General features: G+C 32.4%; 1 protein-coding gene across 1 annotated transcript in view; it reads right to left on the bottom strand.

Annotated features, from left to right (window-relative positions):
- Positions 1 to 13,471, bottom strand: part of LOC139484941 (extracellular matrix protein 3-like) — a 71,266-nt gene extending 57,795 nt beyond the window's left edge. Inside the window, exon 1 of the mRNA XM_071268996.1 lies at positions 8,349 to 13,471. Coding sequence (XP_071125097.1) covers positions 8,349 to 13,332 — 4,984 coding nt within the window. The 5' untranslated portion in view covers positions 13,333 to 13,471. The remainder of the gene's footprint in view (positions 1 to 8,348) is intronic.
- Positions 13,472 to 27,672: the final 14,201 nt, after the last annotated feature.

The raw sequence follows: 27,672 nt of genomic DNA, 5'->3' as shown, positions 1-27,672 counted from the left end.
ATTGGGGTAAAAACTACAATTTGGCTTTAAAATTAGAAAGATCATATCATCGGAAACATGTGTACTAAGTTTCAAGTTGATTGGACTTCAACTTCATCAAAAACTACCTTGACCAAAACACTTAACCTGAAGCAGGATGAATGGACGGATGAACGAACAGAGGCAGACCAGAAAACATAATGCCCCTCTACTATTGTATTTGGGGCATAAAAACATCACAACATGCATTACAGTTCTCCCCTATTTACATGTGTTTGTCCCCATTTTATCATACAATTCCATTATCATTATAATATGATTCAATTTATAATATTAACACTTCTTTCAAGTCCTCAATTCCATTATCATAATATAAATAACTCATAATATCAATAGTTCTTTGTGTTATTTAACCAATGTAAATTTGTTCTAATGTGAATAAATGAACAGATTTGAAAAAAATTGAGTTATTTCCCTTTGAACAGAAATCTAGTAATTAATTTAAGTATGTCATCAAAAATTTAATTATATAGGGAAAGGGCTTTAACTGAAGAAGGAGAAAAGCCAAAATCGTGAATATCAAACTTGTCATGATAAAACAATACACCATCATTATATTCAAGCATGAAGAAAAAAGTCTGAAAAACTGATTTGTCAGACTGACAGACGGACAGAGTGCAAACATAAAGTCCCCTTCGTTGGTATGGGACTTACAAAATATTCCTCTTTATAGACAACATGTACATGTATTAGATACACCCATGAGAGCAAGTTTGTTTTTCTTACTTACAGCATGATATAGTTAATTCAAATGAAATTCTTCCATAATGTAGGGAGGGGTTCTTTGGGTTATTTTAGTCCTATTTTAAGTCTAATTAAGCAGAATAAATACAGGATATCAGCTCAGATTTTAAAGTATCTTACAAATGGTATACATTCAGTAAATATAAATATTTAGAATGTTCTTGCATATTTTGACTGTCCCTAATATACTGTCTGACCTACATTCCTCAAATTAATCACAACTTTAAAATTCAAAATTAGAACATTATCAGTGCTTTTGATCAAAGTTTTTGACATTTAAAATAATAATATCGCTCCTGAACATTTAGTCAAGGCTCTTTGCATTTAAAAAATGAACTTTATAATGTTACAAATGTTTATTTGTTATGCTTTAACAGCTTTTTTATATATTGATCATATAATAAACTACAAACAAAGAAATAGTAGAATTCATGCTAGACTTTCCTAAAGAAGTTTGATTCAATCGGTAACATTTTTTTTCTCACAAAAATGAAATATGAAATATACTTATATTAATACAAAACCCTGAAAAAGACCTTTTTCATTAATAATCTCAAATAAAATCTAAAGTCTATAATGAATTGTACATACTCTAGGTCTGTTATTTTTTAAACCGTGGTTTTAATTTTAAAATTTGTCGATTGATATATTTTTCTCAATATCTATTTACTTTTTATACATTTTATATACTACCACTTTAAATATTTTTTTGTTAAAAGTGCAACTGACATAAAATTGAACAGATGATCATTGTCAGAAATATATCTATTTTTGGAATAGTACGTTTTCGGTATCGATACATTCAAAAAACTGTTATACTCTGTCACTGCACTTTGTGCTCTCATATCCCTGGTGTGACTTGTAAAAAATATCTCTTCAAAATTCTTGTATACAAATTTGTAAATTTACAAAATGTATTATGATCTGTGAATTGCACTTTTAGTTTCTTTCAAAAATGCTAAATGAAACACTCCTTATAACAAATCTTATAGTAAAGCTAAATTCTTTTGATATTATTTTCATAATAAGATAAAATATGAGTGCTTTCCTCATTTACAACATGCTTTTTGCACTTAACCATAGGTAGCTAAAATCCTTGGAATTTTTTCCTCTCAAAGACTATTGCGTAATCCATTTTGTAATCTGAAGGTAAAATCCTTATCTTTGCCAAAAATCATTAACAGCTAGAGGGAAAATAATTGTCTAACAAAAATACAAATATTTGGAAAAGAAACTTAATCATAAGAAATGTAAAAAAAATTAATTTGTTAACAAAGATTTTCAAGCTCCTGCGATGAAAATACCTTTGAAAATGAAATCATACTTTGAAATGACTAAGGACTGGATGAACTTTTAAGGTTGATGAAGTTTTGAAACTATTTGTTTCTAGACATCATTTTAGACTTGTTTTGAACATTGAGTGCTTTACATTTTCCTCGCTAAGTAGAATTTTGTAAATATGGATGGTACTTTTTCTCAAAAAAGTTCTCTAAATAAAACATATGTTGTTATAACGAAGACAATACATAGAATTAAAATCAAAATATTATACTTATGCTAGGCCTCCCATAAAATAATCAACAGAAAAAGCACCACTGAAATTAGAATTCATACCCAGGTATTTCAATTTCTATTTTTGAAACTTGACAGGCTTGCAGCATTTTCAGAAATCACAGAAATAACTTTATCAAAATAATCAACAATTCTTTCAAAAATGGTCAAAGTGATATCTAAATTCACACTTATATAAGGTACAATCAAATGGGACTTTTCTTATTTTCCTGTTCTTGCAACAGTCCCATCATAAATCTAGTTAAGTCAGAGTACTAAAGGGAATAAAAAAAATAACTGTAATTGTGTTCCATAATCTTACAATTCCCCTGTCTTGTTCAAATTGCTTTGAGAAAATGTTTATTGCTTACATCAAGTTCAACTTAGTGGAAATCAATTTTACAAACAATAATTCAATAAAACTCACACAGACACTAAACAGAAGAAAGGCAATAGTCAATAATTTATGTTGTCAAAGTAATAATAGATCCTGTCTCTATAATGGTCACTTTGTCACCAGTCCTGACTAAAAGTTTAACCTCAGGTGATATCAGACTATTGTTACACAGCTGGGGTTCACAGATGTAATGAATCTTGTCTGTCATTCTCCAAATGTTTATGTCCAATTTAGAGAAAAATGGATCATTGACCTGATGAAGGGAGGGTAGAGAAAGTTTAATCTGTACTTATTTCTTATTCTTATTTTTTAATCACAATGATCTGCACTCAAGATTCCTACTCAACAAATTCCCGAGATTTTCTCAGTCCCTCAGTTGGATGGTTGATTGTGGTCTACCAGGGTTGTTAACCTTGTGTATTTTGGGAAGAAGATCCGTTATCACATCCCTGAATGTCAAAAGATAAAATGGTCGTCCATACCTCACAAACATTGTTGTGTTTAGTGGTGGATACAGAAATTTTCATAAGAGGGGGCCTGCTCCAGTCATGCATCAGTGATTCCCTATATAATCAACCAAATGTTTCCACAAAAGTCAAATCTAAGGTTCTGGCAAAGAAAAGCTTCTTTGCTTAAACAATAATAATTTGACCTTGAAGTCAAGGGTGGAGGTCATGTCCGAGTTTATAATGATACAAATAAATGTGACAGATGGTCTCATGGTGAAACCTTCACACTTCACAGATCTAATATCCTTTAAATACTGTCTAAACATGAATATTATTAAGTTCTTGCTAAGATGTGTACACCTTAATTGCCAGAACAAACTTAAAGTCAATGACAACTGGCAGTTACAATATGTTCCCATTCAAATGCATTGATCATTGAAAAAAACATGGAACCCTTCCCCTGGATCCAACTCTGTAATACTTCCAAATGCAAACTATCCATCATGTTTACAAGAAGAAAAAAAAGAAAAAAATTGACCAGGGTACAAGATCTAGAAGAATGAGAGTCTAAGAATATAGATAAAAGAATAATTCGCATTCGACAGCTTGTCTCACTTCATTGAATAATAATCAAAACATCTATTGTAAAATGGAAAAATCTTTGTCCATTAAACTTTATAATTGATATAGATTGATAACTGCTTCAAGTTGAAGTTAGACAAAAAAAACTTGCAAATTTAATCTTAGAAGATCTTAGAAAACATGGAAACCAACAGGATAAATACATTAAAAATGGAAAATACATGTTAACCTTATCACTATTTGGAATCAACCAACCCAATGCACATTTCATTTAATATTCATTAATCATAACTGCTTATAAAATGTCCATTTCTAGTAAATATGATCAATACCATGTGTCTTGTCCATTTCCCCAACAGCAAAATCAATCATTGAATTAATTTCTTCACATTAAGATTAAAACTTGTCTGATGTATGTCAATATAAGATAATAGTTTTACTGGGATAGTTAATTTCCAAACATGTCTCATCGACAAGACTCCAAAGCATGACACATCACTCAGACTTATATTCTTACTGGACGCCACTTGTGTTGTATGACACATGTTCCATATGGATAAAATAACAATAATATAACCTATATCAAGATGATGACAATTAAAACAAAAAAGTTCACAAAATTTGTATGCATTTTGATCAATTAGATTAAATTGGCAGAGCTCAACAGTTGGTTTTTTTGTAATTTCATCTCTTGTTCATTGTTCAGAAGGTAATCCTTTAAACAATGAGTATTTTAAATTTGTATTTTATTGATATTCTACTGGTAATATAAACAATTTTTGAGATCTTTTTAGCCTAAATACTAACATATGATTTGCTCATCTTTATTTTTCTTCCAGCTTGATTAAAACATCAATTCACTTGAAAGTAGAAAAGATAATCTAAAAGTCAATAAAAAAATAACAGAAAGGCCTGAAATCTTCCAACCAGCAGCAAGACACAAATAAAATAAAGCAACTTCTACAAACATCAAAAGAAAACGCAGAGACCATAAAAGCAACAGTGAGCATAAAACAAAGCAATGATTTGCACCAATAAATTAACAATAAAGTAACAAGAGAACAGCTGTTTACTGTCTCAGCTGACTGAAGTACAGACAGATGGTGACATGTCTCCCAGGGGATTACAGAACCACTTACAATTAAATAATATATTATCATGTCTTCATGGTTAGTACACATGGATAACTCACAATAGTACCATGTTGCCTAAAATATTGATTATCCCCCCTTGTTACTAACATGGTGTGCATCATGCACAAGTTAAAGCAACTTCTGATATAATGATGTGATATTAGTAGGGTGTCTTGATATTTTTTGTGAGTGACATTTCCTAATGAAAAATCATTCAAAATTACAATTGTTTTCCCAGAAGAAACATATGTTGTTTTGATGTGGTTAAAACTAATGTGTTATTATACTCTTTGATATTAAAAATATCCTTTGAAAATTATAGGAGAAATTTACTGAATGTAATTTATTTAAATAATACTACTCAATCAATGCTCTTAATGAAATCCCAGACAATGATTCAATTTACATGTAGACAGGAGAAGATATTTAAGATCTAGGGACTGAACAGTCTATTGTATAAAATAGTCAATTTGACACTATATTACTTACTAGCTAATAGCTATGTATATGGTCTACAGTGGCAGATCCAGAAATATCCACTGACTGCTAAAGAAGGGGCCTGCTCCAGTCATGCTTCATTATAATTAATTCCCAAAATAATCAACTCAGTGAACCACAATTTTTTCCACAAAAGGGGGGCTGAAAGTACAGATCCTGTGTCTACATATTGCTTACAAGGAAAGTGTGAACATATAGTATATGTGTTGCAATCAAATTATTTTAATAACTATTTGTTTTACCCTAAAAATAATTTAACTGATCAAATGAAGGGAGAAATGGTTTTTAGAGCAGGAGTACATGTACCCCCTCTATGACCCACATAAATATTCCTCTAAGACCTTTCCCATTTTAATATGAGTAATTTGTTTTTTCTCACAATAGTAAAGATCCACCCATATTACTGTATACAAAAAGTGTACTGAAAGTCTAAGCCATGTGTTTATAGTAATCATATAAGTACTTCAAAACAATAAAGAAGTAAGTCAAAGGAGGTACTGTTTTATATCTTTGTAAGTAGTAAGTAATTAAAGGGTTGTTGGTTATCATAAAGCTGTGTTTATTTACATAGACATAGGCAGTAAACTGTATGGAGAGTGTACTGATAACACAGTAAGGTTATATTATTGATAAGAAGTTGTAAAAGGTTCTGCTGTTTTATTTACTATCTGAGAGGTAAAGCTGCTATCAAAAGGCTAATAAAACTGACACATTTTAGACAAGCATGAATTGCTTCATATACTATTAAACTATGTAAACCAAACTGAATTTAAAACTTTTAAACAGTAGCATATTAGTCACTACATATGTACATTTATTCATATCTTTGGTGTTTTGGTGTTATTGGGTTACTGTCTCAAAAAGCATATATATACATGTATACATGTATCTATTCTAACTCGATATATATCTATTTTAAATGTAAAATCAACAGAACATCTTACTATTTACAATGGAATAAAACTAAATATTATTTTATGAACCCAAATTAAAGCATTTTTTCTGGATTTACATACAATAGGAATGCATTTAAACGCCAAACATTTCAAAAGCCATTGATGATAAAGACCTACAAAGGAGAGGAGCTATGTGTCAGACCAAAGGGTGCTAAAAAGAAAAAGTCATTTCATAATTTCATAAATATGTTCAACTTTGCTTGAGAAATCTGAAACTGTAATCTAAATATATTTTTTAATGTATGTTACTAAACAGCTCAATGCAAAAAAAAAAAAAAACAACAAAAAAAAACAAAGCTTAAAAGTAATTGTTTCAATTTTTATCACAAAATTTGTAAACACAAAGGTCAATTGTTTCCAGTAGATCAAAGCACATGTATCTTAACAATATTACTTTTGTGCTAAAAGGCACTTCTTTTACAAATTCCTACAATGTTGCTATAGAGTATGATATTTTAAGGATTTGCTTTTGCTGTTATATAACATACATATATCCAATTCAAAGAAAGCAACTGTTTATATTGAAGATTTTTTTTCTGAAGGTTTAAGATAAGACATGTACTATAGGAAGTACACCACTAATTCATGGTCCCATTGCTTTCTATGTTAAATTCCTCCATTTAATTCCCTCTTTCATTTTAAGTTCAAATAAAGTGGCAATCATTGCATGTCAAAGCAACACTTTTTGGTGTCTTGTACTGGAAAAATCAACATACCTTTAATGGCATATAATTATACACATGTGTAAGAAAGAACTGGTTCCCAGAACTTCTGATGTACCAAAACAGGTACTTCAGATCTGACAAAATGTACCCTCTTTTTAAAATTTGGTGCAGTTTTTTTAATATTTAAAATTTAAAAGTCCAAAAGTGTTCTACAATGATCACCAGTCCCTCAGCTTTCATTTCCTATATATGTTGAAAGTTACACTCATGCGTAGAAACTATTTTGTGTTAAATGTGTACTACTTTCTGGCCGGGCCCGAATTAGTGGTGTTACACTTATATATGTCCAAATGGAGGTTCCTTATTCTATTCTATTTTAATTTAAAATTAATTATAACATGACACTACAACTGGCAAACTGTACACAATCTTATTTTTCCAAAGACAGCTTGAAAATAATTTTACATAAACTGACCCACTTAACATGCTTAATGATGAAAATAGTTGTGCAGTATAATTGAAAATAAATAATCATGCTGTTACTTATCTCCTTTGACAATGATAATATTTGTTCATTGAGTAATAAAAATATCATCCTGTCTAGGCCCCTACCATAGAATATCAAACTGTTTTGCAGGATTCCACAATATCTGATGAGTCTATTATATGAAGTAGACATACATGCAGTGGCAGATCCAGAAATTTTCATAAGTGGGGGCCCACTGACTGCCTAAGAGGGGGGCCCGCTCCGGTCATGCTTCAGTGATTCTCTATATAATCAACCAAATTTTCCCCAGAAGAGGCCCCCCCTCTAAATATGAGTTTAAAAGCTCATTGTTGAGAAGCAGCACAGTGGTCTAAAACAGTAAGCTTCTATAACATTTGGTTTCTGGTGGAGCTGTCTCATTGGCAATCATATCACATCTCAGTATTTGCATATAATGGAATGAACAAAATTACAGACAGCATAATAATTTGTATCTAAAATTGTAAAACCAAACCCTTGGTTAATTCGATTCCCTACATATATTTACTGTGGATTCATTTAGTTTACGTGGAAACCAATTTCTGTGGATTGAGGTTAAAATTGTTTATCGGATATTTAATTTCTTGGTTTTGGCAAAGTCTACATACGCATGTACATGATATGGCATACATTCTTAAAAAAAAAAGTAATTTTTTGGACGTTTAAATTCATGGTTCCCCTAGCCTGTAACCACATGACCCATGAAATCCACGAAAATTGGTATCCAATAATTATTAATGAATCCACAGTACCCCTTTTATACAGTTAGTAAATAAGCAAGCCTTGGCACTTAACATGACTAACTTACCCTGTGTCCATGACGATGTCTTTACTTTGTTGACCAGGATGTAACCATGTGTTGGTTGGACTGTAATCTCGTACACCAGGGACTTTATTTCACTGTCCCTATCTATAGCAGACAACATCCGATCGGTAATGGTTGCACCAATGGTATTCTGGTCTAAGTGGGTCAGTTCATTCAAGCCACTGTTGATCTTAAGGTAAGGTATACCATTGTCCATTGGCATTATTTCAATAGGTATTGTCTGAGGCTGTTTGGTAGAATGCTCCATGTTGGAGAAAATATAAAAGTCAGAATGTACTCCATCAGTAACCGTGAAGGAGAAAGCATCTTTTGAGGTTTCTGTTCCATCATGTTGATATGTTATCAAGTTACTTTTTATATCTTCATTTGTAAACATAGTAATGATTCTGGAGTAATTGTACAGAATATTTCCATGAAGTGGAAGTTGAGTTATCACAAATTCAATATTGACATCTATAGTATCCTCATCCACAGCTTTTAATTCAAATGGCGATATCAATTTGTTTCCTCCTTCTGCAACAAATAATGTATCAAACACAAGAGTTGGTTTCTTATTATCAACATCTGTAACGGCAATTCTAAATGTCCTTTTTACAGAATTGTGTCCATCTGTAACTTCAAACTGGAAAGAATCCATTTTAATTTCTGATTTAGCATTGTGTATATAACAGACCTTACTCCCAGCTAAGTCTAACTGTGTAAATGAAGTTATAGGTTGGTACGGGTTGTCAGTATTATAGATAAAGCCATGAGATGGAATTTTTGTCACTCTGAAAATGAGTAGAGCATCGGGACTTTCAATGTCTTTTCCACGTAAGAAATCTGTTGTTAGTTTGATCCTGCCACCTTCTGGAAGCTTTACACCTTTGTTGTAAACTTCAGGATAGTTCAAATCCATGCCTTTAATAGTAATATAGAAGTATTGGTCTATCAATGGGTTCAATCCATCGGTAACATCAAACTTAATGATGTCACGTTTACCTTCTGTGCCTGTATGAATGTAATAAACTTGCTGACTGTCTATTTCAAACTGAGTAAAATTTGCACTATATGTCATATTGACAATTCTATCATGACCTTTATCTTTTATAAAATATCCTTGTGATGGTAGTCTACGTATTATAAATGTAATGTTTGGATCATGTGAGTCAAGGTCCTCTGCTTTCAGGACTTTATCACTGATCAATTTCCTGTCACCAATATTGTCAATCTGAAGTCCAGTATGTATAGTAAGTCTTGGTGTTTCATCATCCACGGGGATAATTATAATAGGAATGTTCTGTGTTACATTGTGAAGCCCATCGGTGACAATGAATTCTACAGAGTCTTCAAATGATTCTGTATTATCATGTTGGTACATTATTGTGGACGATCTTACAATGTCAGACTTTGTAAACTGAGTAATAGGAATGATACCGGTTCTTCTTTGTTGTACTATCTGTCCATGCTGAGGAAATGTGCGTATAATAAAAGTTATTTCATCGGATGGAACGTCTTCATCTACTGCTGACAAGATCGGAGAATCTATTTTAAGTTCCATTCCTTCCATAACGATAAATTCCCTGATAAAAACTTTGGGACTTTCATCATTTTTGGGATAAATAGATATGTGGAATGTAACTGCGTCTGGTGATATGTTTACGCCATCTGTACATTTAAAGGCAAATGAATCATGTTTAGGCTCTTCACCAAAATGAATACTTTGGACATAATTCATGTGACCGAGTCTTACATCCTCAATGTAAAATGCAGTGACCGACATGCCGACCCTTGATTTCTCCGATCCCGGAGCTGGCGAGATATTTTCAATGTACCCTTTGGTAGGTTGAGTTGTTATTATACACTGAACATTTTCATCTTTAGTGTCTTGATCTACAACATCTAAATGAGTAGGTAAAAATCTTTCCTTTTCACCTTCGTATACAGTAAACGTTTCAGTAGTATATATTGTTGGTGTGATGTTGTCTACTGGGAGTATGTAAATATTAACAGTTATCTCTGGTCTTTCTCCTACCATGTCCCTCCCATGCAATACTAAGACAAATCTATCACTTTTACCATTATATCCCACATCTGAACCCTGATGTTTATATTGTACTTTTTTGTCCAGAACATCTTGGTATGTAAACTGATTTGTCGGCCAATTCCCTAAAACAACCGAACCTTCTACTGCTCTAGATTTCACATGAAACTGTATCGCTTTTGGTTCAATTACATTTTTAATCTTAATATATTCAGAAGATAAAACTACAAATCCTCCTTCATTCACTTCAAATTCCAATTTTAGTTTCTTTTTTCCATTTAAATCAAGTGTTGGTTTTTTCTCCTTTTTTTTAACAGTTATGCGCACCCCTATGGGTACAACATGAACACCATCTGTTACTTCAAGGTTAATCAAATCACTTTTTTCATCATTATCCTTACTCTGATAAATTACAGTCCCAGAAAACAGATCTGCATAGGAAAATGTGTCGGACACATCTAAAAATTGTTGTCCTTTAAGTAAGCTTCCAAAATCTGGTAGTTTTATCAATGTGAATTGTATCATGTTTGTATTTGAATCTGGATCTTGAACATCAATCACCTGTGTGTTCAACACAACTTGCTGATTTTCTAAAACAGTTGCGCCCATATTTGTCACAATGGGTGGCTGGTTATTTACTGGAATTAAAGTTATTGTGAAATGCTGATTAGGTAATATGTTACCACTTGAATCTTCTACTTCAAAATAAAACTGTATTCTACGCTCTGTCAGTCCTTGCTCAGAAGATGGAGGACGATAACAAATCTTTTGATGGAAGATTTCTGCTTGCTCAAAAGTGTTGACCGCTACGTTAAGTTGATCACACATAACTATTTGTCCAGCATCTAAATGTACGTAAGAGTCCTGGTCAAATGGTGACCTTGTGATGTGGTATTTTAGCTTTGATTCATTAGTATCGCTGTCGATATAAAATAAGTTCTTACGTTTAAAAGGTGTAACCTGAAATTCTGTGACAGTAAAATTGAGCTGTGTCTCTGGTCCAATGGTAGGTGGTTTATCATCCACTGGATAGATCTTCACTAAAAATTTATATGTTTCAGAGACTGTTTTTATTTTTTCTCCACTCATTAAAGAAAATTGTATTTTATCAATTACTACTGATGTATGGTGTGGTCCTACATGTCGATAAAACAGTTTATTGTCTAAGATGTCCATTTGAGTAAATCGGTCAACAGGACGTTGATATATTCCATGAATGTTCTGCCAATTTTGAATGTCATTTGGAATTTCAAATTGACGCTTTAAAATAATACCTTCTGTAGAATAGGGAGGTAGCAAAATGAATTGAATAGAAGAATCATCACTATCTATATCTGATGCACTGAGAACAAACTGTGATATGGGCTCCATTCCATTTTTCTTTATTTCAAGGCCAATGTTGACAGTAAGAGTAGCAGGTTCATCATCTACTGGAAAAATAATGATCGGAAATAAAAATTCTACAGTGTGTTTAGAATCAGTCATACGGAAAACTATGTTATCACTATGAGTGTCACTGCCATCATGTAGATATATAACTGTCCCTAATTTGAGATCATTTGGTGTAAAATATTGTCTCCCGCCTGGTAAAACTAATTTGCCATGTCTTGTTCCATCAACAACAGAAATCTTTACTTTGCTGAGATCATCTTCATCAGAAATTTGTAAGTTATGTGTAGAAGTTATATTTCTTGACTGACCTTCAAACAGTTGCAGTCCAGTATTTTTTGTTGCTATAGGTGCCAATGTATGCTTTGGATGAACTATTATCATTAATGAAAATGGATTGGATTTTAAGCCTTCTTCATCTATTATTTCCAAACCTAATTCAAATGTTCTTGGAATGTTTGAATCATCATTTGGTGGCTTATAAGCAATTTTTAAATCAATAATATCTTTCTGGTAAAAAGAATGTAGTTTAATATTCTGGTCATCTGTACTTACAATTTCACCTTCATTTGGTCCTAAAGGGTGCGTCACATTGAAAATTAGTCTATCACTCACAGTTTCAGCATCAGTTGCACTCAGTATTTTGGGTGAAATTGCAGTCATGATGAACTGATTAATACCATTTTTGGTTGTTTCTATTGCTAGACGAGCTTTCTGATTTAAACGAGGAGCAGAATTGGGTAAACCATCTTTTATTTCCACCTCTTTTAAAAAATATTCCTGATTAACTAAAGTTCCATCTCTTTCTAACAATTCTAAAACTAATGGAATATAATCCTTGTTTGGTGAATTTACCTTTGATGTATGTTTGTACTGCAAGTTCATTTTTAAAAACTGATCACAATCAATGAATGATACTGATGAGGCGTTGTTTACAACATACCCGTAACGTGGTAAATTTTTCATTCCTGACAAAACACTTACTTTACATATCTGATTATCCCTGTCATAATTAAATTGAGTATTTAAATCTCTTATTGCATCACTACTTCTTGAATAATGTTCTATAGTTAACGGAAGATTTCTAAGCACAACCTGGAACGGTAGACGAAATGAGATACGAAAAGATAAGGTTACTGGAATGATTTGAGTATTGGAACTAGAATCAATGCGAATGAGTAGGCGCACTTTATCAAAACTGGGAAAAGTTGATCCAAAGTGTGTATATTTTACATCCTTAGGTCCAAAATTGCATGGGAATTCAGATGGAAACAGTTTCCCAGGTAACTGTGACAATGGGTCATTTTGAAGAACTGTTACAGAACACTGTTCTCCCCTTTTTTGATGTATAGTCAAGTGAGAGTCTGGATTCACATAAAAGGATCTACCGTGCGGCACAATTATTTCATTGTTAGTTATAATCCTGTTAACTTCGGATGCTGAACTGCAACAGGTGTGCAGAAATGTCACCAGAATCCAAAGAAAAAACATAACACTGTTTCGATTCCATATCGCACCTAAAAGGCGCAGTGTCAAGTCACAGTTCGTGGACATTTTGAAACTGTATCACTCCTCTGTCTTGCTGTTTCTACAGCGCACTGCCGCATTTCAATATAAAATCAAAACAAATGCAACATGCGACAAGATTGTCTCACTCACCTCTCACCTTTAGTTCGCGGATTAATATTCAATCTTACTTGACTTCCGGATGTACACAAAATAGTTCTATTGTTTCATCTCTAACGGAGGCAACTATGTTGATGCTAAGTTGTATTTTAAAAAATATTGAATTTTCTTACATAAAATGTATACTGTCTACAGTGTTAAATTGAATTGAAAAGGAAATCATTTTGTCAGATAAGTTTTTGATTGCTAAAGTGTCTATTAACGGTAATCAATGTAACATCATATCTTATCAAAAGCTAAAGAACATAGGTACCAATATTTGTTTTTGTCCAAACAATAACGTGTTTTTGTGAATGTATTCTGTTTCATTACATTTTCATTTAAATCATAGGGATGAAAATTGTCAAATTATTTGATATCTAAAGGCAACAGTAGTATAGATCAGTATATACCTTTGTTCGAAATTCATAAATCGATTTCAAACTAAAACTGAGTGAAACACATCAAATATAAGAGGAGAACAACGACACTATAGAAACACTGTAATGCAACACACACAGAAACGAACTATAAGATAACAATAGCCATTTTTGGTACAGGACATTTTTAGAAAAATGTCGTGGGTTGACTCCTGGTGTTGTGGCTAGCCAAACCTCCCGCAATAATGGCAATGTTAAATATAACACTAGAATGACAACATTATATGACAGGACTACAATACAAATAAATATCTTAAAACAAAAGCATACTATAAACTTGGCTTAATTGTTTTATCGAGCAAAATTGATGATCTAAATATTCTACAACAGCATTTATTTCTATCGTCTCCCAATACACAGTAAGCCATAGATGTTTTGAAAACTTTACCCTATTACATATATATATATGTTATTGTGTTTTATTTGCTTTAGTATCTTATTTTCACTTTTATAATGTGTTCTTGCATTCATCCATACAGTTTTACAATTTTAGAACTTAATGTATGATGTCCTTCTTGAGACTTAACATAGAGAGCATCATATCTAAACTACTGTTACTACATGCACCTCATAATCATACCTACCAACTAAATAAATAGGTCACGTATTGCTATTAATATTGAAATGCGAACTGATCAATTTCATCTTTATTTTGGGATGCAGTCTGTTTAAAAAGGGGGTATATTGGGTGAAATTGGGATTCATATAGAATTATTGGGCTTTGCTGTTTGCAGTTTGGCACATTGATATCTTCAAGTCTGCTCAATGATGTGTATAGTGAGATAGGACAATGATTTGTATATATTTTACATATTCTTAAGTGAAAAAGAGAAAATTTGAAACCCGATTTATTTTCCTCCAAAATTCGCAACATTTGCTTTAAAACATCGGAAATTTAAATACTCACAATCCTCCAGTAAATTTTAAAAAGATCGATGATATGTGGCCCTTATGGATGAAAATCAACACTTTCCTTTGCTATTTTCACCTGGCGTATTGATATTGTTTACAGCTTGTGCTGTGGTTATCAACCTCTAGTAGGCGTGTTTGAAAGAAATTGATCAACCAATCATTGTAAATAGAGGCGGAACACGGATTAATTGAATATTGTAAACAATGTAATAATATGATTATTAATTATTACAATATATCATTTTAAATGAGTTCAAGAAATTTCATAAAAATGATGATGAAATTTATTTAGAGCTTCAAGAAATTTGAAGACAATAAATATTGACAGTAGTTAATTTAGTATAGCGCTTGGGGTGGGGTATGATTTATTTAAAATTTACAATATTATTTTAATGGAACACCAGGAAACTCTACAAAAATGATGATAACATTTATTTAGAGCTTCAATAAATTTGAAGACGATAAATATTGTTAATTAATTAAGTATAGCTGGTTCTCCTTTTCACTTTTCCCTGTTGCTTATATTTTGTTTATCACCCGATATAACTCATTCAGAGTGTATGTATGGCAAGCCGTTGTGGAATTTATTCCCTATTTATTAATATTAAAAAATCATTTATTAATATTAATAAATGATTTTTTAATATTAAAAAATCATTTTTTAATATTAATAAATCGAATTTTTAATATTAAATAATACGCTGATTTTTTAATATTAATAAATGAATATTTAATATTAAAAAATCATTTATTAATATTAAAAAATCATTTTTTAATATTAAATATTCAGTCTGATTTTTTAATATTAATAAATGAATTTTTAATATTAAATAATACGCTGATTTTTTAATATTAAAAAATCATTTATTAATATTAAAAAATCAACATCAATGTAACCTTAGCGTTTATTATAAGGCAAATCAATCATTATCTGTCAAACGCTTTAATGATGATTATTAGACAAGTCGGTCCGTAGAAATTTTGGAGACTAGTCTATGTTAAGTTAACTCGGACCATCTTATATCGGCCCTGACAAGTATTTTAGGAAAGTTTGAACTATTTAATGATTATAAACTATTAAATATTAAATGTTTAATCCTTTTAATAGTTTCTGAACTTGCCAAAATAAAAGCGTTTTAGGGACAAAACAAATTGACAATGACCGATATTTGGCAAACATACCACAGTACCGTGTTTAAATATTCTGCATTGCCCACTGTGGCATTGCCCCTACCAGAGCTTTGAAAAAATCTATTCATATCAATATTTAAGTTCATGAAAAAATCAAAACATAATTAATGTCACATTCAAGTGTACCACTGACTAAATTCTCGATCAATTTATTTACTTGGGTCGACAATTCGACATAAGCGATTACTAAAAAAAAAAGCATGTATACACTAGTAAGCATTAGTGAATGGAGTATTGGATATAATAATATGTCATCATATCCCCCTTTATATAGAAAATATAACTAGAACTTTCGTTCAGATCATTACGCTTTCTATCAACAAATGCCCTCTCTGGAACGCGGCGTAAATTTAATTTTTACGTAAGGACTTATTGAAACCTCAATTACACACATGATTTTTTGTTAATTAGTTGCTGGTTTTCAATTAGCTTCCCACTTGGTCTTCATTCTACCTATATAAAACCGTGCCAAAGTTGGGCGTCCGTTTGGCTGTACAGGATGTATACAGACGCAGTCAATTCAGGCAAAATGGTGATGTTAAATCGGATGCATGATGGAGAGAGAATGCCACGCTCTCTACACGTTAAGAAACTTTCAACAACTCTTTGAGGGGTTCGTAGGTGGTCTACTGAAATTCTAAATTTCTGTTCCTATTCATTAAACCCTCATTTGCCAATGCATGGGATTTCCAAATTCCCAGACCTTCGTCCTCAACGACCCCTATTACAGGACCTAGCTTCCTGTTATATTTATCATAATTTGGATTTTGTCCTGAACATGCATGAACTATTTGCCACTGGACGTTAAACAATCCATCAATCAATCAAGCTTTCTTTGAATTTCTTAAATTTTGTTCGAAAGTATGAACAGAACTTCTGCGCGAGGCATTGACTGTGTGTATATCATTAGTAAGTGTTTGTGTAGGCAGGGTCAAGATCGTCAACATACATGTACTTTCAATTGACGTATATTATTGATTCACAATCAGAAAGTAATAGATGTGAAAATACTGTATAAGTTATGCTGCTTAATAAAGGGCTTATATTAATAAAGAAAATGTTGTATGATAACCAATGAGACAACTCTCCATAATTGTAAAAATGAAGATGTGGTGTAATTGCCAATGAAACAACTCCCCACAAGAGACCAAATGACACAGGAAGTAACAACCATAGGTCACCGTATGGCTTTCAACAATGAGCAAAGCCCATACTGCATAGTCAGCTACCCGCACTGGGCAACACATATTGTAGAAATGTTTATTGCACTGGCTACATCTAAATTACAAAAACATTATTGTTACATTGGAGACTACCAGTAGTTGCCGGAATAAATGGTTGGGTAGGGATCTGAATAATTACAAATGTAACATATTTTATAGGTCTATGGCTACCATGTTACATTGCGTTTACATTGCGTTATTGTTACATTAATGCACTTCAATGTAACAATAATTTGTATACGACCGCAAAAATATTTTGCAGTCGTATTGTGGTATCACGTCGTCGTCGTTTGCGTCGTCCGAAGACACTTAGTTTCCAGACAATAATTTTAAGTAAATGGATCTCTATGAAACCCCAAAAAGAAGGTTGTGATTGATTTTGGGGGTTAGGGAGCTACCATTTGAATTTTTTTTTTTTTTGGGGGGGGGGGGGGGGCTAGGATGAAATTTGAAAAAAAAGGCAGGACAGGAGTTTTGAGTAAAAAAAAAGTCAGGATGAGACACTTGCAAAAAAATAGTCAGGACGACAATTTAGGTAAAAAAAGTCAGGATAAACTAAAAAAAAAAAGGCAGGACCGAACAGAGTGAAAAATAAAAAGGCAGGACAGAGATTACAGCTAAAAAAAATGCAGGACAAAATTATTCATCCTAGCCCCCCCCCCCCAAATAGAAATCAAATGGTGGCTCCCTTATGGTCACAAGTTTAAGAATTTTAAAAGGACCTAAAAAGCGGTCCAAATAAGCATTTTTTGAGTTTCCAGACACTAACTTGTGTGTAAGTGTAAATATCTTTCTGATATTGTACCATAAGGTTCCATACCGGAAGAGGAAGGTTGGAATGCATTTTGGCGGTTATGGCCCTAACTGTTTAGGAATTAGGGGCCAATAAGGGTACAGACACAATTAATTTCTAATACTATGTATAAATTGCTTATTTCATGACAAAATATCGTAGTAGGTACTTGTTGAATTTCATCTAGTTATATCAGGTGTTTGTTGAATGTCCTATAGGTATATCAGGTACTTGTTGAATGTCCTAATGGTATAGTAAGTCCTTGTTGAATATCCTACAGTATGATAGGTACTTGTTGAATGTCCTACAGTATGTTATGTACTTGTTGGATATCCTATTGGTATAGAATGTTCTTGTTGAATGTCCTACATAATAGTAGGTTCTTGTTGAATGTCCTACAGTATGTTCGGTACTTGTTGAATGTCCTAATGGTATAGTAGGTTCTTGTTGAATGTCCAACAGTATGATAGGTACTTGTTGAATGTCCTACAGTATGACAGATACTTGTTGAATATCCTTTTGGTATAGTAGGTTCTTGTTGAATATCCTACAGTATCATAGATACTTGTTGAATATCCTATTGGTACAGAAGTTTCTTGTTGAATATCCTTTTGGTATAGTAGGTTCTTGTTGAATATCCTACAGTATGATAGATACTTGTTGAATATCCTATTGGTACAGAAGGTTCTTGTTGAATGTCCTATTGGAATATTAGGTTCTTGTTAACTGTCCTAATGGTATAGTAGGTTCGTGTTAAATGTCCTACAGTATGACAGGTTCTTGTTGAATGTCCTACAGTATGGTGGTTCTTGTTGAATGTCATACAGTATGACAGGTACTTGTTGGATATCCTATTGGTATAGTAGGTTCTTGTTGAATGTCCTACAGTATGAAAGGTACTTGTTAAATGTCCTACAGTATGACAGATTCTTGTTGAATGTCCTATTGGTATAGTAGGTTCTTGTTGAATGTCCTACAGCATGACATGTTTTTGTTTGATATCCTATTGGTATAGCAGGTTCCTGTTGAATGCCCTACAGTATGCTAGGTACTTGTTGAATGTCCTACAGTATGACAGGTTCTTGTTGAATGTCCGATATGTATATTAGGCTCTTATTGAATGTCCTACAGTATGACATATACTTGATGAATGTCCTACAGTATGACATATACTTGTTGAATGTCCTACAGTATGACAGGTTCTTGTTGGATGTCCTACCATATGTTAGGTACTTGTTAAATGTCCTAATGGTATAGTAGGTTCTTGTTGAATGTCCTACAGAATGACAGGTACTTGTTGAATGTCTTACAGTATGACATAAACATGTTGAATGTCCTACAGTATGACATATACTTGTTGAATGTCCTACAGTATGACATATACTTGTTGAATGTCCTACAGTATGACAGGTTCTTGTTGGATATCCTACCATATGTAAGGTACTTGTTAAATGTCCTAATGGTATAGTAGGTTCTTGTTGAATGTCCTACAGAATGACAATTACTTGTTGAATGTCGTATTGGTTTAGTAGGTTCTTGTTGAATGTCCTACAGTATGACAGGTACTTGTTGTTTATCCTATTGGTATAGTAGGTTCTTATTGATTGTCCTACAGTATGGTGGTTCTTGTTGAATGTCATACAGTATGACAGGTACTTGTTGGATATCTATTGGTATAGTTGGTTCTTGTTGTTTGCCCTTCAGTATGACAATCACTTGTTGAATGTCGTATTGGTTTAGTAGGTTCTTGTTGAATGTCCTACAGTCCGACAGGTACTTGTTGGATATCTATTGGTATAGTTGGTTCTTGTTGTTTGCCCTTCAGTATGACAATCACTTGTTGAATGTCGTATTGGTTTAGTAGGTTCTTGTTGAATGTCCTACAGTCCGACAGGTACTTGTTGTATATCCTATTGGTATAGTAGGTTCTTATTGAATGTCCTACAGTATGATATGTACTTGTTGAATGTCCTACAGTATGACAGGTTCTTGTTGAATGTCCGATTGGTAACAAGCTATTGTTGAATGTCCTACAGTATGACATATACTTGTTGAATGTCCTACAGTATGACATATACTTGTTGAATGTCCTACAGTATGACATATACTTGTTGAATGTCCTACAGTATGACATACACTTGTTGAATGTCCTACAGTATGACAGGTACTTGTTGGATATCCTATTGGTATAGTAGGTTCTTGTTGAATGTCCTACAGTATGAAAGGTACTTGTTGAATGTCCTACAGTATGACAGATTCTTGTTGAATGTTCGATTTGTATATTAGGCTTTTATTGAATGTCCTACAGTATGACATATACTTGTTGAATGTTCTACAGTATGACATATACTTGTTGAATGTCTTACAGTATGACATATACTTGTTGAATGTCTTACAGTATGACATATACTTGTTGAATGTCCTACAGTATGACATATACTTGTTGAATGTCCTACAGTATGACATTTACTTGTTGAATGTCCTACAGTATGACATATACTTGTTGAATGTCCTACAGTATGACAGGTTCTTGTTGGATGTCCTACCATATGTAAGGTACTTGTTAAATGTCCTAATGGTAAAGTAGGTTCTTGTTGAATGTCGTACAGAATGACAGGTACTTGTTGGATATCTATTAATATAGTAGGTTCTTGTTGATTGCCCTTCAGTATGACAATTACTTGTTGAATGTCGTATTGGTTTAGTAGGTTCTTGTTGAATGTCCTACAGTATGACAGGTACTTGTTGTATATCCTATTGGTAAAGTAGGTTCTTATTGAATGTCCTACAGTATGATAGGTACTTGTTGAATGTCTTACAGTATGACAGGTTCTTGTTGAATGTCCGATTGGTATATTAAGCTATTGTTGAATGTCCTACAGTATGACATATACTTGTTGAATGTCCTACAGTATGACATATACTTGTTGAATGTCCTGCAGTATGACATATACTTATTGAATGTCCTACAGTATGACATATACTTGTTGAATGTCCTACAGTATGACATGTATTTGTTGGATATCATATTGGTATAGCAGGTTCTTGTTGAATGCCCTACAGTACGAAAGGTACTTGTTGAATGTCCTACAGTATGACATATACTTGTTGAATGTCTTACAGTATGACATATACTTATTGAATGTCCTACAGTATGACATATACTTGTTGAATGTCCTACAGTATGACATGTATTTGTTGGATATCATATTGGTATAGCAGGTTCTTGTTGAATGCCCTACAGTACGAAAGGTACTTGTTGAATGTCCTACAGTATGACAGGTACTTGTTGGATATCCTATTGGTATAGTAGGTTCGTATTTAATGTCCTACAGTACGATAGGTACTTGTTGAATGTCCTACAGCATGACATGTATTTGTTTGATATCCTATTGGTATAGCCGGTTCTTGCTGAATGCCCTACAGTATGATAGGTACTTGTTGAATGTCCTACAGTATGACAAGTTTTTGTTGAATGTCCGATTGGTATATTAGGCTCTTGTTGAATGTCCTACAGTATGACATATACTTGTTGAATGTCCTACAGGATGACATATACTTGTTGAATGTCCTTCAGTATGATATATACTTGTTGAATGTCTTACAGTATGACATGTTTTTGTTGGATGTCCTACCGTATGTTAGGTACTTGTTAAATGTCCTAATGGTATAGTAGGTTCTTTTTCAATGTCCTACAGTATGACAGGTACTTGTTGGATATCCTATTAGTATAGTAGGTTCTTGTTGAAAGTCTTATAGTATGAAAGGTACTTGTTGAATGTCCTACAGTATAGTAGGTTCTTTTTGAATGCCCTATAGTATAGTAGGTTCTTGTTAAATGTCCAACAGTATGACAGGTACTTGTTGGATATCTATTGGTATAGTAGGTTCTTGTTGATTGCCCTTCAGTATGACAGTTACTTGTTGAATGTCGTATTGGTATAGTAGGTTCTTGTTGAATGTCTTACAGTATGACAATTACTTGTTGGATACCCTATTGGTATAGTAGGTTCTTGTTGAATGTCCTACAGTATAACAGGTACTTGTTGAAAGTCCTACAGTATGACAGGTTCTTGTTGAATGTCATATTGGTATAGTAGGTACTTGTTGAATGTCCTACAGTATGACAGGTACTTGTTGGATGTCCTACCGTATGTTATGTACTTGTTAAATGTCCTAATGGTATAGTAGGTTCTTGTTGAATGTCCTACAGTATGACAGGTACTTGTTGGATATCCTATTGGTGTAGTAGGTTCTTGTTGAAAGTCTTATAGTATGAAAGGTACTTGTTGAATGTCCAACAGTATGACAGGTACTTGTTGGATATCTATTGGTGTAGTAGGTTCTTGTTGATTGCCCTTCAGTATGACAGTTACTTGTTGAATGTCGTATTGGTATAGTAGGTTCTTGTTGAATGTCTTACAGGATGACAATTACTTGTTGGATACCCTATTGGTATAGTAGGTTCTTGTTGAATGTCCTACAGTATGATAGGTACTTGTTGAAAGTCCTACAGTATGACAGGTTCTTGTTGAATGTCATATTGGTATAGTAGGTACTTGTTGAATGTCTTTCAGTATGACAGGTACTTGTTGGCTATCCTATTGGTATAGTAGGTTCTTGTTGAATGTCCTACAGTATGATAGGTACTTGTTGAATATCCTACAGTATGACAGGTTCTTGTTGAATGTCCTATTGGTATAGTAGGTTTTTGTTGAATGTCCTACAGTATGACAGGTATTTGTTGGATATCCTATTGATATAGTAGGTTCGTATTTAATGGCCTACAGTACGATTGGTACTTGTTTAATGTCCAACAGTATGACAGATTCTTGTTGAATGTCCTATTGGTATAGTAGGTTCTTGTTGAATATCCTACAGTATGACAGGTTCTTGTTGAATGTCCTATTGGTATAGTAGGTTTTTGTTGAATGTCCTACAGTATGACAGGTACTTGTTGGATATCCTATTGATATAGTAGGTTCGTATTTAATGGCCTACAGTACGATTGGTACTTGTTGAGTGTCCAACAGTATGACAGGTTCTTGTTGAATGTCCTATTGGTATAGTAAGTTCTTGTTGAATGTCCAACAGTATGACAGGTTCTTGTTGAATGTCCTATTGGTATTTGATATTGCCTGCTTACTAAACTAAGAGATTTTCTACGCAGGCCATTGTAATAGAGGTAGAAGTTGGCATGTTCCAAAGCAATTAAAGCTTAGACACATACATGTATATCAGCAAAGAATGGTGGTTTTGGGTATCCTGGTATGGCAAATATAACTTTCCTATTTACAACCAAGATATTTTTCATGTGTCCCATGTTTAGTTTAAACATCTTTATTTATAGTAAATTGGGAAACAAGTTATTGCAACTAATATTTATACCTTTTCACTTTGCAGGTGCGAGTGCTCGTTTAAATATTTTTATTAATGCAATAAATCAGCAAGTTTTCTTGACAATTGTTTGAATATTTAAGAGAAATATCTTGGAATATTTACTTTTTATACGCCCGTCAAAATGTTGACGCGACGTATTATGGTATACAAATGTCCGGTGTCTGTCAGTCTGTGCGTTCGTCCGTCTGTCCGGCGTAAACATGTCGCGCCGTAACTTGAGAACGACTTATCAAAATTTCATGAAACTTAACATAGTTGTTGCTTATGATGGTCAAATGATATGTATACTTTTTTGTGAAAATAAGATTAAAACTTTTTGAGTTACGGCACTTTGTAACTAAAACAAGGGTGTGTTTTTTTCACATGTCGCATCGTTTCTCAAAAACGATTCTTGACTATGGCTTAAAACTTTAAATACTTCTTAGTTATATTAATCTTAATATCTGTATACTTTTTGGTGATGATTCAAAATTTCATTTTTGAGTTATTGAGTATTTTGTAAAAAAGGGGGGGGGGGGTACATGTTGTGCCGTATCTCAAAAACAATTTATGATCATTGCTTAAAACTTTACACACTTCTTTGTTATATTAATTTAAAGACCTGTATACTTTTTGGTGATGATTTAAAACTTTATTTTTGAGTTATTGAGTGTTTTGTTAAACAGGGGAGGTTTTTTACATGTCGCGCCGTATCTCAAAAATAATTTAATTTTATTTCAGTGATATTTAGATTTTTGTAAAAAAATAAAAAGCAGGGTTGGGGGTTTCACATGTCCCGGCGTGTCTCAGAAATAAACGGTTTTTATTCAAAGAAAATAATCAGAAAAATGAATTGTTACTTTTTGTCCTGTGACTTCTTGTCCGTGACTTTTTGTCCTGTGACTTTCTGTCCTTCATTCTATATGAATCTACATTAAACACCACAAAGGACAAGGACTTTTATAAGTGCACACAGGACCACAAAGGAGTTAATATGTATATTTTATATTTCAGAAATGTCAATATATGCTATATTTCCATTCTCAATTTTATATAAACGCTTTATCAAATTTAATTTTGAACAAAAACAAATCATCTTCATTTTTTTTTATTTAAATAAGGCCGTTAGTTTTCTCGTTTCAATTGTTTTACATTGTCATATCGGGGTCTTTTATAGCTGACTATGCGGTATGGGCTTTGCTCATTGTTGAAGACCATACGATGACCTATAGTTGTTGCTGTCTGTGTCATTTTGGTCTCTTGTGGACAGTTGTCTCATTGGTAATCATACCACATCTTCTTTTTTATATCTACAGAAACGTTCTTACTTTACTTTTACAAATCATAAATTGCTATGAGGAACAATAAGTGCATATGGTGCAATAAAAAAGGTGTAGTAAAAACGGACTGCACAGCTGTATTTTGGGTACTAGTAGATGTTTCGTTGGGCTGTTTGATGAAATTGAAATATACCTGTTGCAGTCTAGATAGTTCCGATACGTAATTGTAATAAAAGTGTATCATCATGCCGTGAAATGTATGGCCTTGCAGAATGTATTATAAAAAAAACTCTCGGCTTATTGTATACCCTCTGATAAAATATAGGATGAAATGGTTTCTATTTCTCTTTTTTTACATCAATAAACGATGAACGATGTCTTTGGTCACCGCGTGTGTGGTCTAGACTTAGAAAACTTGTATATTTTGCATACATTTCTTTATTCTACATTGGCTAGAGGTATAGGGAAGGGTTGATATCAGATCTCACAATACATTCAGGTATCGCATCTCAAATCTATTTGTTCATAGTGTGTTAAATTAATCTACGTATTTTGAATGAGTTAAGCCTCCCAATTGATCATGTGTTTTTCTATGTTGTGATGTTATACTATTGTCTCAGTAAAAGGGAGAAGGTTTGGTACCATTAAAACGTGTAATCCCGCTGCAAATGTTTGCACCTGTCCTAAGTCAGGAATCTGATGTACAGTAGCTGCCGTTTGTTTATGTAATTTATACCTGTTTCTCGTCTCTCGTTTTTTTAAATATAGATTAGACCGTTGGTTTTCCCGTTTGAATAGTTTTACACTTGTACTTGTGGGGCCATTTATTATGCTTTATAGTTTGTTGTTTGGTGTGAGCCAAGGCTCTGTGTTGAAAGTCGCACCTTGACCTATAATTCTTTACTTTTATAAATTGTCATTTGGATGGAGAGGTGTCTCATTGGCACCCATACCATATCTTCCTATGCCTATTAACCCCTTCAACGGGCATTTGTGTGCCTGTCCTAAATAAGGGACCTCTGGCATTTGTTACTGAGTCGTGTATGGTTTTTTTTTAATATTATTTTATGTATATGTTTTGGAGTTTAGTATGAAGTCCATTTTCACTGAACTTTCTTTTCTAAGTGTTCTTCGACTATTTTGAAGAGCTATTGATTATTGTAAAAAGATTATTTCCTATGACCTGGTAAACGGACAGAAAGTCACAGGACAAAAAGTCACAGGACATAAAGTCACAAATTTGGTAGGACAAAAAGTCACAAATAATTTGTTGACACTTGTTTGAATATATAAGAGAAATATCTTGAAATATTTACTTTTTAATACATATATTCAAATTAAAGTTTAGGAAAAGTGTCATTATACTTGAAAAATCAAGATTTATTTAATTTTAATAATGCAAAAGATATATCTCTTGGCACCATGAAGCCATTTAAGTTCCAAGCCACTTTGACATTTTGTTTCTTTAACAATTTGTTTATCTTTGATATATTTTTGATAATTTTTGTTTACAAATAGATATAGGAAGATGTGGTGTGAGTGCCAATGAGTTGGTATATATACAATAGTTCAAGAAAAATTCAAAAATATTTTTGTAGAAATAAGCTGTTTTTTCTTTAAAGAAAATAATCAGAAAAAATGAACTGTGACTTTTTGTCTGTGACTTTTTGTCCTGTCACTTTCTGTCCTACATTCTTTTATTGTTTACCATTTATGTCTATTAAATGGGCAGCTTTTACTGATATGTTCATGTTTAGTAATATTTTTAACAGTAATTTCATTAAATATAATAAACAAAATGTTTTATAGATTTCCGTTTAACAAAAAAAATGAGTGTCTAAAAAGATATGTACCTTCTTTAATCTAATCAAACGAAACAGTTTTCTTATCACTGGATTGTGTCTTGCAAGTTTTTCAAGTTAAAAGGTTATTATCAGAATAAAAGATTAGAGAAAAAGATAAAACAACAACCGTATGAGAATATAAATCTTTCAAAATTTCTTTTTCGTGCATGAATTAAATTATAATTGTTTTGAACAGTCATGAACATAACTTTTATTGCCTTTTTCCTGTTATTTTGGTTATGTCAACATTTATTGGGGGCAGTTGTTATAGAAATTAAACGTCAGTCATATATCACAAGTAAACCTTTGATAATTTGGTCACCTGAAATTACATAATCATTTACCTGTTAAAATCACACATTTTTGTTCCGGGAAGATTTAGAAACAGAACGAATAGCTACTTTAGCCGTGGTTTTCTCTTCTTTCTCAGCGAGTTCACATACATTTAGTATTTCCGACAATGTACATTTATTGTTTATATTCTACAATTTACAACTGGGGCTTAAAAGTTTATTTTTTGAATCCAAGTCTCAACATTTTTCAAAGAAATCTACATAGTTTAAACGCAGACCGCGAAGTGGTCACGGCAGAAACAAAAATATTCTCATTACCGTTTGCTGATCTTTGCTCAATATGGAGTTGGAGTAACAAGAGACTTTATTTGTACATTTAAGAAAAAACAAAACTTTATTTTTCAACTTGTTATTTTTACAATAATTGGCTGATTGTCGGATAACGCAGGTGTTTCGTAGATGTTTTTGTTATTCATATTTTCCACCGATCTAGTTCAGCTACATGCTTGCAGTTAGGTATGATCATAGTAAATAAAAGCGCTCAAACAACTCTTATATATAGGTGGCGTATTTATTAATATTAGAAAATGATTTTTTAATATTAAAAAATCGAACCTGAATATTTAATATTAAATATTCATTTTTTAATATTAAAAAATAAGACCATTTATTAATATTAGAAAATGATTTTTTAATATTAAAAAATGATTTATAAATATTAAAAAATGAATATTTAATATTAATAAATAGGATCTATTTTTTAATATTAAATATTATTTTTTAATATTAATAAATCGAATATTTAATATTAAAAAATGATTTTTTAATATTAGAAAATAAAACCTATTTATTAATATTAAAAAATGACTATTTT

The sequence above is a fragment of the Mytilus edulis genome, chromosome 8 (assembly GCF_963676685.1).
Source record: "Mytilus edulis chromosome 8, xbMytEdul2.2, whole genome shotgun sequence".
NCBI lineage: Eukaryota > Metazoa > Mollusca > Bivalvia > Mytilida > Mytilidae > Mytilus > Mytilus edulis.
The sequence above is the reverse complement of the archived record's forward strand: the minus strand, read 5'-3'. Positions and strand labels throughout refer to the sequence as shown.